This window comes from Manihot esculenta, chromosome 6 (assembly GCF_001659605.2).
Source record: "Manihot esculenta cultivar AM560-2 chromosome 6, M.esculenta_v8, whole genome shotgun sequence".
Classification (NCBI taxonomy): Eukaryota; Viridiplantae; Streptophyta; class Magnoliopsida; order Malpighiales; family Euphorbiaceae; genus Manihot; species Manihot esculenta.
This window is the reverse complement of record NC_035166.2, coordinates 577,985-591,441: the sequence shown is the minus strand read 5'-3', so window position 1 is coordinate 591,441 and position 13,457 is coordinate 577,985. Positions and strand designations below refer to the sequence as shown.

Sequence of the window (13,457 nt, the reverse complement as noted above, 5' to 3'; positions counted from 1 at the left end):
AAATAATTTATTTAATTTATTTAATAATTTTTTATCCGTTATTAGTCCAACACACCATCATTCCACTGAAAGGAATCTTCTTTAATAAACTTGTCAATGGCACTGCAATTTCGTCATAATTCTCTATAAACTTTTGTTGAAGTGGGTGCTGGCCATTCAGTTACTTCCGATCTCAAATCCAATTTGATGAAGTAATGTAAGTAATCCAACAAATTATCCGTAAATTTTTTTCTTTCTTTTTGAAATGAGAACGGAGAAGAACGGAGAATTGAGAGACTAGAATATAATATCTCTTAAATTTATTTAAATACACTTACCACCAAACTAAGTTTGTGAGTACAAAGTATCAATAAAATTTATTTTTAACTATGCATGCATTAAATTCCCATTAAACCATCCAGAGCCTCCATACTTCTAGATTGAATGTATTTGGTGATTTATTAGTTGTTTTAGTTGAAATTGAGCATTTTAAATTTTTTTCTGAACTCATTATGAAACAATTCAGTCTGGTCCAAATAATTTTTAAACTCACTTTTCACTTGATCTAAAATAATTAATCCAAATTATTTAATAGTTTTGTACTAGTTATTATATACGATTCTGATTTGTCGTAATCCATCGACGTGACTGAATCGAATACAATCGCTAATTAGAATGTTTTCGTCGTAACTGAATCGAATACAATTGTTAACCAAGATCGGATTCTGGATATTGTAGTTCGCTAGTACCTCGGACGGCTCTACCTCGTCTCACACGGATAGCGCTTTCCTCACAGACCCATTAGTTCCGCACTACCTCGTCTCACACGGATAGCGCTTTCCTCGCAGACCATTAGTTCCGCACAATTTGTCTGACTCAGAGTGGTTCTAACAACAATTGAATCAGTCCGGTCCGAACTGGTTCAAATAACTTTTAGATATACTTTATACTTGATTCAAAATGATTAATTTAAGTTATTTAATAATTTCATACTAACTATTATATACAATTCTGATTTATCGTAATCTATCGATGTAGACGGAAACTCACACCTTAACTATACACCTAAATCTTATACATTATTAATAAAATTATCATTTATTAAAAAAAAAAAAAAGAACCACTTGGCCGGATGATACCTTGTCGCTTCACCAATGACATTGTGAGCGACAACCACTGAGTTGTTATTAGTAAATTCAATTGAAATTAGTTTTTAAATATCCTTTCTTTTATATATTTAAAATATTTTTTTTCTGGAAAAGTAGTTGGTTAAGTTCGTTATCTTTTTTGTCATTGCATTAATGATTTTAATGAAGTATTGTAATTATATTTGTTTAAAAGTAGTGAAAGTAGCTTGGACGGCTTATTATTAATTTTTTATTTTCATCTCCACGTCAAGTGGACTTAAAAGCTGAAAAAGAAAGAAAAATAAAATAAAAGGATAGGAAAAAAAAAGGGTGGCCATGCCAAAAGTAATAAAAAGCACTGAAAAACAGATGATGAACTCAGAACTACTCTCCTTGTTCTCTCTGCGCAAGACTAAACAAAGATATTCTTTCCTTGAGGTACTTCCAGGTTCTTTTCTTCATTAGTTGCCCAGTGAATAGCTCATATCAATTACTGTTTCATATAATTTTGCTGAACCTTGTTTTGTTCTTGTTATGATTATACAGTCAAATCTTTCTTCTTCTCTGATTTTTTTTGTTCATCTAATTTGACTTCTAGATACCCTTTTGATAATACTTTAATGGGTTTCTGACCTTTTCTTTCATCCCTTTTACTAAATCAGCTCTTGATTTTATGTTTTATGGCCTTTTTTTTTTTTTTTTTCTTTCTTTCTTTTGGCTAAAAGTTTTCATATTTTCATATGCCATTGTAGTTTCCATGTTTTCTTTCCCTAATTGAAATTATCAATCTAATCCCTCAAGATTACTTGCAGATTCAGGACCAAGAAAAGCAAAAACCTTTATTGGATTGCTAAGATAGGTAATTAATTAGTCATCCAAACTTCCAAGAAGCTATGTCATCTTTTCCTTCTAATCCTTCGAACCCGAGATCCATCTTAGTGGGAATGACTTCTCGTTTAGAGGAGTTGAGCTCATATATGGATACAAGATCGCAGGATGTTCTTATGATAGGAATTTGTGGAATGGGAGGTATAGGAAAGACAACCATTGCAAGAGCTTATTACAATTCCGTATCTTATCATCAGTTTGAGGGTAAGGCCTTCCTTTCCAGTGTTAGAGAAGTTTCATCTAAAGGTGGCCTAGTCTCTTTACAAGAACAACTTCTTTCAGAAATTCTTACGGAGAAAAGGGTTAAAATATGGAATATATATAATGGAATGGACATGATAAAAAGGAAGCTTCGCTTCAAAAGGGTCTTGATTGTTATGGATGATGTGAATGAACTAAATCAGTTGCAAAAACTAGCCGGAAAAAATGATTGGTTTGGCCCAGGGAGTAGAATTCTTATCACTACTAGAGATGAGCATTTGCTTAATGGTCATGGAGTGGATCAAATATACAAGGCTAAAGGACTAGATGATATTGAAGGCCTTCAACTTTTAAGTCTAAGGGCCTTCCAAAATCACCATCCTTCAAAAGAATATATGGGGTTGTCATGTAAGGTGGTAGATTACGCCAATGGCCTTCCATTAGCCCTTGAAGTTTTGGGTTCCTTCTTGTTTGGTAAGACTTTGGATGAATGGAGAACTGCATTAGATAGGATGAAAGAAAATCCTGAGAAACGAATTTTGGATACACTTCAAATAAGTTTTGATGGGTTAGAAGATACGGAAAAACAAATATTCCTAGATATAGCATGTTTCTTCAAAAAAAAGGAAAAAGATCTTATAATAAAGATAATGGATAGCTGTCATTTCTATCCTGATATTGGAATAAGAGTTCTAATTGATAGATCTCTCATAACCAGTGTTGGTCAAAGATTGTCGATGCATGATTTGCTACAAGAAATGGGTTGGAAAATTGTTCGCCAAGAGTCTCCAAAAGAACCAGGAAGACGCAGTAGGCTGTGGCTTTATGAGGACATCTTTCATGTCTACACCGGAAATACGGTATATTCCACCTCCTCTTTTTCTTTTATATTTGAAAAGCAAAAAGAACCCAACTAGATTGTAAGGGTGTGCATGGTTTTTCATAATCCTCTCGGAATCAAAATGAAACCAAGATTGAACTGAATCGAAATGACTTCAAGTTGAATTGAGTCAAATCAAGACTTTGATTTTATCATTTATTTTTGGAAGGAAAAATAAAAGAGAGATAGAGATTTGATTCTGTTCCAATTTTCTTACAGAACTGAACCAAACCATACAAACCCCCACTAAATTGTATCATTTTAACATTGTTTGCCTATTTGTTTAGGGAACAGAAGATGTTGAAGGCATTGTGCTAGACTTGCAAAGACCAAAAGTAGCATCATTAAATTCTAAAGCTTTCTTGAAGTTAAACAAACTCAGATTGCTGATATTTCGTAATGTGAACTTCTCTGCATATCTTGAATATCTTTCTAATGACTTGCGATTTCTCGAATGGCATGGGTATCCTTTCAAAGAATTTCCAGAAACCTTCCAGTCTAAGGAGCTAGTTGAAATTAACATACGCTATAGCAAGGCTAAACAACTTTGGAAGGGTGTAAAGGTATAAAATTTACTTATAGTATATTCTTTTTAATTTTGAAAAATAACTTAAGCTTATTGCTGCTAAGCCTTTAGTGTTTGTAATCATTGTAAACCTGCAGCAATTTCCTAAGTTAAAAATCTTGGAAGTCAGTCACTCCCAAAATCTTATCAAGACACCAGATTTTAGAGGGACTCCGAATCTTGAAAAGCTTATTCTTGAAGGTTGCATAGAGCTTCATGAGATTGACCAATCTATAGGGATTCTTGATGGACTAGTGTTATTGAACTTCAAAGACTGTAAAAAGCTTAAAAGTGTCCCAAGCAGTCTATATGACTTACGAGCCCTTAAAATTTTAAATCTATCTGGTTGTTCGAGACTTGATTATAAGCTGGAGGAATTGGAATGCATGGAAAGTTTAGAGGAGCTTGACTTAAGTCGAACAACAATAAAGCAACCATCTGTTTCTCTCTCACTCTTCAAGAATCTTAAGATGTTGTCACTCAGTGGGTGTCAAAATCAATTGCCTGAAACTGGGAGATCCCTCTTATCATTTTTGCCAGTAAAGGGCTCAAGTATGATGAGTTTTTGCTCTCTAATATGGTTGGATCTAAGTTATTGTGGTCTGCAGGAAGACATAGTCCCTAGCTACCTACCCTCTTTAGCTGCATTAGATCTGAGTGGAAATAATTTCCACAGCCTACCTGCAAGTATCAATGCATTTCCTAAGCTTGAAGACCTCTCCTTGAACGATTGCAAGATGCTTCAAACATTGCAAAAACTTCCATCAAACTTGAATTATGTAACAGCACAAGCATGCACTTCATTGGAAACGTTAGACCTATGCAGTTTGCAAACTTCTCGATTAAATCTTTCTAATTGCTTCAAGCTGGGTGGGAATCAAGGTCACAACAGCTTTGTGTTTACAATGCTTAGAAAATACCTCCAGGGCTATCTCTCTTTCACCCATAAAGAATATCAAAGTTCTCCTATGGTACCCAGGAAATATGATTCAAGACCTAAATTCGACGTTGTTGTTCCTGGAAATGAAATTCCAGAGTGGTTCAGCCATCAAAGCTTGTGGCTTTCTAAGAATTACTACTCTTCAGAAACTATACAACTGCCACCAGGGTTTATTGATAGCAAGTGGATTGGCTTTGTTGTTTTTGCAATTTTTGCAATCAAAGATCGAGATACCTCTAGCTTCTATGATTTAGATCTTGCTTGTTCTATTAAAATCATGAACCACAAGTGGGAGCATGAACTTGACAGTCGTTGTTTATCAATGGTGCACCATCTTGAATCAGATCACACTTGGCTTTTCTATTTGTCTGGCAATGAGTTACTAGATATTACAGTTTCACAGGATACGATCAAGACAGCTAGTCACATTGAGGTTATGTTCAGTGCACATGGTACAGGGTTGCATGTGAAGAAATTTGGAGTGCATGTAGTATACGAGGAAGATGTGTTAGAGTCCAGACAAATAGTTGATTGTCCTGAAGATGAGAACACAGAACTTGGTGGTGGTGCCTTCACTAAGCGAATCCATGAAAATAGAAGAGGCTGCTTCGACGATGAACCACAAGCTAAGAGATCAAAATTGCCCCAGTAAAGGTATAGATATATTTTGCTCCCAAATAATAATATGTATATACTTTCTTTTATTAATTTGGTTCATTAAAATTTTTTTTTTCAATTGATAAAAATAAAGAAAAGTTTTTTTTTTTTTTAAACTCTATTAATAATGAATGGTGTGTGCGCAATGATTAAGATGGCTCTTTTTAATTATCATGAAAAATATTTTATATCTCAATTTTTATTTGATCGACTGCATTGCTATAATAACATTATTTTACGTATTTGAACTTCCTTTATCTATGCCCTTTTGGTAATACTTCCCAGATATTGGAATAAGAGTTCTGATAGATAAGTCTTTCATAACCATTGTTGGTAAAAAATTATGGATGCATGATTTGCTACAAGAACTGCGTTGGAAAATAGTTCGACAGGAATCTCCAAAAGAACCAAGAAAACGTAGTAGGTTGTGGCTTTATGAGGACATCTTTCATGTCTGCCTAAAAAATGCAGTAATTTTTTTTCTTCTTTTTAATTTCTAATTAAAAAAAAAATAATAAAAAGAAACATATTGGGTCGTATTGTATCACTTTAAACTTGTTTGTCTAATCGTTTAGGGAACAGAAGATGTTGAAGGCATTGTCCTAGACTTGAAATAACCGAAAGAGACAGCACCGAGTGCCATAGCTTTCTTGATGCTGAACAAACTCAGATTGCTGATATTTCGTAACATGAACTTCTCTGCGGGTCTTGAATATCTTTCTAATGACTTTCAATTTCTCAAATGGCATTGGTATCCTTTCAAAGAATTTCTAGAAACCTTCCAATCCAAGGAGCTTATTGAAATTAATATATGCTACAGCAAGCTAAACAACCTTGGAAGGGTGTAAAGGTATAAAAGCAGTTCATTGTTTTTCTTTTTGATAAAAAGAAAAAAAAAAAATTCTATTTTACCATTCTAAACATGTAGTTTCTGTTGTTGTCATCGTTAACGTGCAGAAATTCAACAAGTTGAAAATCCTGAAACTCAGTCACTACCAAAATCTTGTCAAGTTGATTCTTGAAGGTTGTGTAGAACTTTAGGAGATTGACCAATCTATTGGAATTCTTGATGGGCTAGTTTTATTGCATTTGAAAGATTGCAAAAAATTTGAAAGTATTTTCCATGTTGAAATTTCTGACAGGTTCAGTTCGATCCAAGTCTACATGTGGTGAGAGTGCTGAATTTTAAAATAATTAAACTTGTTGTGGTGATCTTTTCCAAAATGCTCTTTGCCCTCCACTTAACTTATAAATCCTCCTTCTCCTCTTTCCCATTTACAATGTGGGATTTGCTCCCACTTTCTTTCTTTTTCTTTTTTCAACACTCACCTCAAGTTACAATTGGCTGACTTGCCTTAAATCTCAAAGGTTTCATGTCTCTCTTATTATAATTGCCTAAATTTATAGGCCTCTTGAATCTCAGAAGCCATAGAACTTTCAATATTTTGAACTAGATCTTTCTCATTGAGCCTCTATTTTTGGGCCTCTATTCTTGAGTTTCAGGTCTTGAGCCTTAGATGTTTGGATTTTTCTCATTGAGTCTTCATCTTTGGACTTCAAATATTGGATCGCAAATCTAGAATATTTTTATGGGTCTGACCTGTAATTATCAACCCAACTTGCCAGGAATGTTTCTTGGCCTTGGATCTTCATGAGCCATGAGGTCATTGGCTCTGATAGCAATTGTTGTTCAGTAAAAAAAAAAAATTACTAACAATGAAGAATAAGAACTCTGATACAGCAGTGGAAGTACTTGGTAAACTGAAAAAAGAAAGATTCTAGCACATAAAATCCTTGATTCAGTAGAATCAGTTCCTAGCAAACTAATTCTTAAAGGACAACAACAAACTCGATTGACTGAGAATTATTCAAAAGAAAATCTGAAATAAAAAAATTTGCAATAGCCCAAAAGCAATAATCCTTATTGTTCAAAGCCATATAAATTTATGCTCTCCATAGTTTTATCCAAATGGTTGTCTTTAGTGGCTCAGCCAGGTAAGTTTGGCCATAGGTAATTTAAAATCACTAAATTTTTCCTCTTTCAACACTAAATTTCTGAAACTCCATTTATATATTTCATCCCTATATATTTGGGGTAAGAAACCAAAACTATATCTACTTTCAAATGTTCGTATTTATGTTTAAGTGCTAATTTATATTATTAGAAATGATTTTTTATAATAAATATAGTTAAATCGCATCTGATAAATTATTTAGAAAGTAAAAAGTCACCACATATAATAATTATTACAATTTTTGCTGGAAACTAATAGTAAATAGGAAGAAACTTAAGTGGTGATATTTTGCATTAAATCAAGTGAGGATGAATAAAATAAATAAATTTTGAGATATTTAAGTTGAATTGCACTAATTTTAAGGTTTGGATTAAATTATAAAATAATAAAAATTTTAAATTTTTTTGCTAAAAGTCTTTTGTATACGTGTCATGTAAATATAATAAATAATTCATGTGATATTATTATGTCAATAAAATAAATTTTTTTAATTTGAATTTTAAAATTAAATATAATTATAATAAAATATATAATTTTAGATAATTTTATCTACTTTTAAATATTTAAATTAAATTATAAAATAGTAAAAAATTTTAAATTTTGTGTATCGATAATTGTTATTATTAATAAAATAGATATTAAAACATTGATAATTTACCGGAGGACATTAACACTTCACTGTAACATTGAAGATATATTTGGTATGGTGATAGTAAAATAAGGTTGATTATTAATGGTGTATTTTTATGGAGTAATAATTAACATTTAAAAAAAATTCATAATATTTGGTTGGATATTGAAATTAGAGTTAACCATTAATGTAATACCCGGCTAGACTCTGGTATCGGAATTCCTACCGTTCGGTGGAATCTCGGATGTCGGAAGCCTCTAGTAGGGTAGAAATATGTTTTCACAAAATGTTTTAAAGCATTTCATGGTTTTAAGTATGAAAATGAAATGAGTTTTTGCATAAAAAGTCTTTGGAGGAAAACCCAGGTTCGGCCGCCGAAAGTCAAGTTCGGCCGCCGAACATGCATGCGTTTTGGAGGCACGTTAGGCCCCCGAAAGCATGAGTGAAGGAAGTCCAGGTTCGGCCGCCGAAAGTCAAGTTCGGCCGCCGAACATGACATGCGTGCGGAGGCAAGTTCGGCCCCCGAACGTGGTCTGGCCAGCCACTATAAAAGGGTCACTTAGCCGAAATGGGCGAGCTTTCTCCCATTTTCGGCCACAGCTAGCTTCCGACCTCCCTCTTCCCAATCTAGTGTTCTTCCTTCAAATCCCCACCATTTTTCTTGAGTTTTAAGCTTGCATTGAAGGTTTTGAACTTTTGAAACAAGTTTTGGAGCTTTGGGAACTCAGGAGCTCATTTTCGTGGATCTCCAAGTTTAGGTCGTCTCCCTCTCGATCTTCAAGAGGTAAGAGCCGATCTTAAGCTCCTTATGTGTTTTAAGTAAGTTTTAAGTTGTTTTATGGGGTAGAATGGCATGTATAGGGTTGTATGAGTTTTTAAGCAAATGTTAGGTTTTATGTGATTTGTGAACAATGTGGTTTGCTTGTGTGTTGTAGTTGGGGTTTAAGTTAGTTTGAGGCCCCTAGGAGCTTGTATGCTTGTGTATGAGTGTTGTAGAAGAGTTTTATGCATGATTAGGAAGTTTGGGAAACTTGGAGGCAAGAGGAGCCAAGTTTCTGCCCTTGGCAGAAACCAGGTTCGGCAGCCGAAGGGAGTTTCGGCCGCCGAACATGGCTTGTGAGGCAGCTTTAGGCTGCCGAAGCTTGCCCCCGAAAGTTGGAGTTTCGGCTCTGTCCGAGACTTTCGGCCGCCGAAGGTGCCGCCGAACATGCATGAGTTTCGCCTCTGTCTGGGAGTTTCGGCCGCCGAAGGTGCCGCCGAACCTGCCTGACTTTCGGCTCTGGAGGGACTTCCGGCCGCCGAAGGTGCCGCCGAAAGTGCCCTTCCCAGCCTTTTCTTGCATGTTTTCTAGGGATGTTTTGAGGTGTTTTTAGGAGGTTTTTGGGGGTATGTTTAGAGTTATGTTCTTGTTGTTGGTGCCTCATTTGAGTCCACCTGTGTAGGTTCGGACCCGAGGAACCGAGACCCCCGGTTGTGAGATAGTCGTTCAGAGTCCGTTGATAAAGCTTCAGTCACCAGGTGAGTGGAACAACTCCTTAAGTTTTAAAGTAAAGTAAATGAATAAATGAATGAATCATAAAGCATTGCCCATGCATCATTATGCCATGCAATATTTCAGGATGTTTGCATTAGAATTCACGAATATGCTGCATTGCATAAATTGATGTTGATGTGGATGGTTGTTGGGTGATCCATAGTCCTCTGATGTTACGTTATGATGAGATGTTATGGAAGACCAGCGAGGCCCATTCTACGCCCCTGGCACTATGTAAGAGAAAGACCAGCGAGGCCCATTCTACGCCCCTGGCACTTTGGAATGCTATGTTATGTTATGTAAGAGAAAGACCAGTGAGGCCCATTCTACGCCCCTGGCATTTGGAGATGTTGAGGACTAATGGTGACAATACCATCCTTTATGTGATTAGCTGTGATGTGATGCATTTCATGAAAGCATGAATAAGAAAAAGAAAGAAAAAAAGTATAATAATAAAATGAATAATAATATACCTAAAAATGGAGGAACTAAAACAAATGTTCTTAATAATAAAATGAATAATAATAAACATAAAAAGGGTGAAACTAAATCACATGTTTTTTATCGTTCTGCTCGCTGGGCTTTTTAGCTCACCCCTCTCCCCTAACCCCAGTCTTGCAGGTGCAGAGTAGATAGTGAAGTCAAGAAGAGTAAGAGAAGTTTATATAGTAGCCTAGTGGTGGACATGGTTTATTTGTAATGTAAAAGTATGTTATGTAATGTAATGAAAGTTTAGAATGTGCTTGACTGGAGTTTGTTTTAATCCCTTGTGTATATGATCAAAAAAATGTTTTTATGATGTTTATGTTATCTAAGCCTAACATGTTATGTTACCCATTGGGGTATTTGATGAGGACTCCAATGAGGGGTTTATGATGTTATGTATGCACAGGTTAGGCTTGGAAAGAAAAGTTTTAATTTTTATGTTATGTTGTTGATCATGTATGGGATTAAACAGGTTCACAGGATGTATGTTTGGCTTGCTACGGGTTCTGGCGGCCTTAAGCCGACCTGAATCCTAGCGCCGGTAGCGGTCCGGTTTCCGGGGCGTTACAGAGTGGTATCAGAGCCCTAGGTTCATATGGTCGGACCTAGAGTGTCGGGCTCATAGATGTGATAGAAAAGTCAAGCACAATAGGAAATCATGTCCACTAGGATAGGATGTAGAGTCCTGTCTAGAATGAAAGTATGATATGCCATGAGATATGCTATGAATATGATGTGTATATGATGTGGGTTCATGTGTTTCCACATGAACCATTTGATGCTAATGTTTTGTTATCTGTGCTGTTTTCCAGTAAACAGAATGCGAGGAACTCGTCGATCAGCTAGATTGACTAGAGTACCACCGGAGGATGAGGGCACGAGCGCCCGTCCTCCAGCATTGCCAAGGGCAATGTCAAGCAGGTCCAACAGGGACAGAGCAGTGAGGGACCCTAGAAGGTCCTTGGATCTGGGTAGAAGCAGATCAGTAAGGGGTACAGTTCAGGAAAGAAGGTCAGTGGATGTGGGAGAAGAGATGGATGTGGACCAGAGGAGGGATGGTAGTCTTGGTGTGAGCATGCCAGAAGAGGGCATGGGTGAGTCTCAGGGAGGCACGCAGGCCTCGGGGTTTGTTCCACCACCCCAGTACCCACCTTTTTCACCATACCCCGGGTATTCGATGGGAAGTACATCGGATTTCCCCAGTTTTAATCATTACCCTTCTCACATGCCATACCCACCTTTCTACCCACAGTATCCACAGTACCCTATGTACCCACCTCCATCCTTCCATCCAGGCACGACAAACCCTATCCCAGGGGATGCCGCACCTCCACCACCAGCAGAAGCCGCAGTTACAGAAACCCAAAGACCTCAACCTACCTCATCTGGAGGGAGCAAGGCCAAGATGACCGACTATATGAAGTTGGGTGCTCCCCAGTTTGATACCGGTGATGATCCGTTTGTGTACCTGGAGAAGGTCAAAACAATTACAGATGAGATAGGGGCTGATGACAGCAGAGCCATTCAGATGGCTGGTTTCACCCTGAAATGCAAAAAGGCCCGTGAGTGGTTCAAGGGCTATGTGAAACCGAGGGTGGACAGTCTTTCATGGGAGGAGTTTGCGAATGAGTTCGCAGGATGGGCTTTCCCTGACAGTTCCAGGGAACTGAAGGTGATTGAGTTTGAACAGCTGAAGCAGACAGATGAGATGGGTGTCGATGAGTACACCGATAGATTCTTAGAGTTGTTGCCGTTTGCTGGGCAACATCTGGACACAGACCCGAAGAAGTCTAGGAGGTATATCATGAGGCTTAATTCCAGGTATTCCTCTTTGATTCAGTCAGCTGATAGAGAAAGTTTCCATGCCATTATAGACATGGCCAGGAGAATGGAGGCTAGTGCCGTAATAGAGGGAAAAGTCAAGCAGTCAGTGGCACAACCTTCTGGTTCTAAGACCCCAGGTGGGGGAAGGATAGACCCTTCATCCTTGAGTTCAGCTAGTAAGAAGTGGAGCAGTACCACTAAGAAACCAAAGAAGAATAAGTTCTGGAGCAAGATCAAATCGGGTCTGGGATTAGGAAGTGGCTCAAGCTCTGGTGCTGATAATGCAGTGTGTGCAAGGTGTGGTAAGCTACACAGAGGGGTATGCCGGTTTGGGACGATAGCCTGCTACAGGTGTGGGCAAGAGGGACACATGTCTTGGGAGTGTCCGAGAGCAGTTCCTACGGCACAGCCCCAGCAGACAGCTTCAGTTAGTGTGGCACAACCAGCAGCTTCAGCCGCAACACAGGCTAGTGGCAGAGGCCGAGGGAGAGGGTCAGCCTCTTCTTCATCAGGTTACAGAGGGGAAGGTCCGTCAGCTCCAGCACGGATCTTCACAATGACACAGCAGGAGGCAAACGCATCCAACACCGTGGTGTCAGGTAATATCATCATTGGTTGTTCAGATGCTTATGCCTTAATGGACCCGGGTGCATCCCATTCTTTTGTTTCTCCGAGAGCGGTCGAGAGGTTGGGTTTGATGGTCTCTGGGTTAGAGTGTCCCCTATGGGTCAGTGGACCCAAGTGTGACCCGTCAGTGGCAGAGTCAGTCTGCCAGTTCAGTCCAGTTTTCATAGAGGGAAGATGCCTATCCGCCGACCTTGTGGTTCTAGATTTGACAGATTTTGACGTCATTCTAGGGATGGACTGGTTATCTACCCATGGTGCTACCTTGGATTGCAGAGACAAGGTAGTTAAGTTCAGATGTCAGGATGGGTCAGAGGTTGTCTTTAGAGGAGACAGGGGGAGTACACCTAGAGGTTTGATATCAGCCCTACAGGCTCGTAGGCTGCTCAGGAGGGGTTGTCAGGGTTATCTAGCTCATGTGAGAGAGCTAGACAGAGATGTCAGAGAGCCCGCCTCGGTGCCTGTGGTTGGAGAGTTCTTAGATGTTTTCCCAGACGAACTGCCAGGTTTACCGCCTCCGAGGGAGATAGAGTTCGAGATAGAATTGATGCCAGGAACCAGACCGATCTCTATCCCTCCCTACAGGATGGCGCCAGCAGAGCTGAAGGAGCTTAAGGAACAGTTGCAAGAGCTGGTAGACAAGGGTTTCATCCGACCGAGCACCTCACCTTGGGGTGCACCAGTCTTGTTTGTCAGAAAGAAGGATGGATCCCTCAGACTTTGTATCGACTATAGACAGTTGAACAAGGTTACTACCAAGAACAAGTACCCGTTGCCTAGGATCGATGATCTATTCGACCAGCTAGCAGGAGCAGGTTGTTTCTCCAAAATAGATCTGAGATCTGGGTATCATCAGCTGAGGATCAGAGATGAAGACGTGCCGAAGACAGCTTTCAGGACCAGATATGGGCACTATGAGTTCCTAGTGATGCCGTTCGGGTTAACAAACGCCCCTGCAGCATTCATGGATCTCATGAACAGAGTATTTAGCCAATACCTGGATCACTTCGTTATTGTCTTCATAGATGATATCTTAGTGTATTCCAGGAATGCAGAAGAGCATGCCCATCATCTGCGGTTAGTCTTGCAGACTTTGAGGGAACATG

The 13,457-nt window shown here is 38.4% G+C and overlaps 1 protein-coding gene across 1 annotated transcript; it reads left to right on the top strand.

The window, feature by feature from the left end:
- Positions 1-1,444: 1,444 nt before the first annotated feature.
- Positions 1,445-6,770, top strand: LOC110617105 (TMV resistance protein N). The gene is made up of 5 exons (XM_021759712.2): positions 1,445-1,544; positions 1,919-3,055; positions 3,363-3,638; positions 3,739-5,234; positions 5,813-6,770. The coding sequence occupies exons 2-4, from the start codon at positions 2,000-2,002 to the stop codon at positions 5,230-5,232; spliced, it is 2,826 nt and encodes a 941-aa protein (XP_021615404.1). The 5' UTR covers positions 1,445-1,544; positions 1,919-1,999; the 3' UTR covers positions 5,233-5,234; positions 5,813-6,770.
- Positions 6,771-13,457: the final 6,687 nt, after the last annotated feature.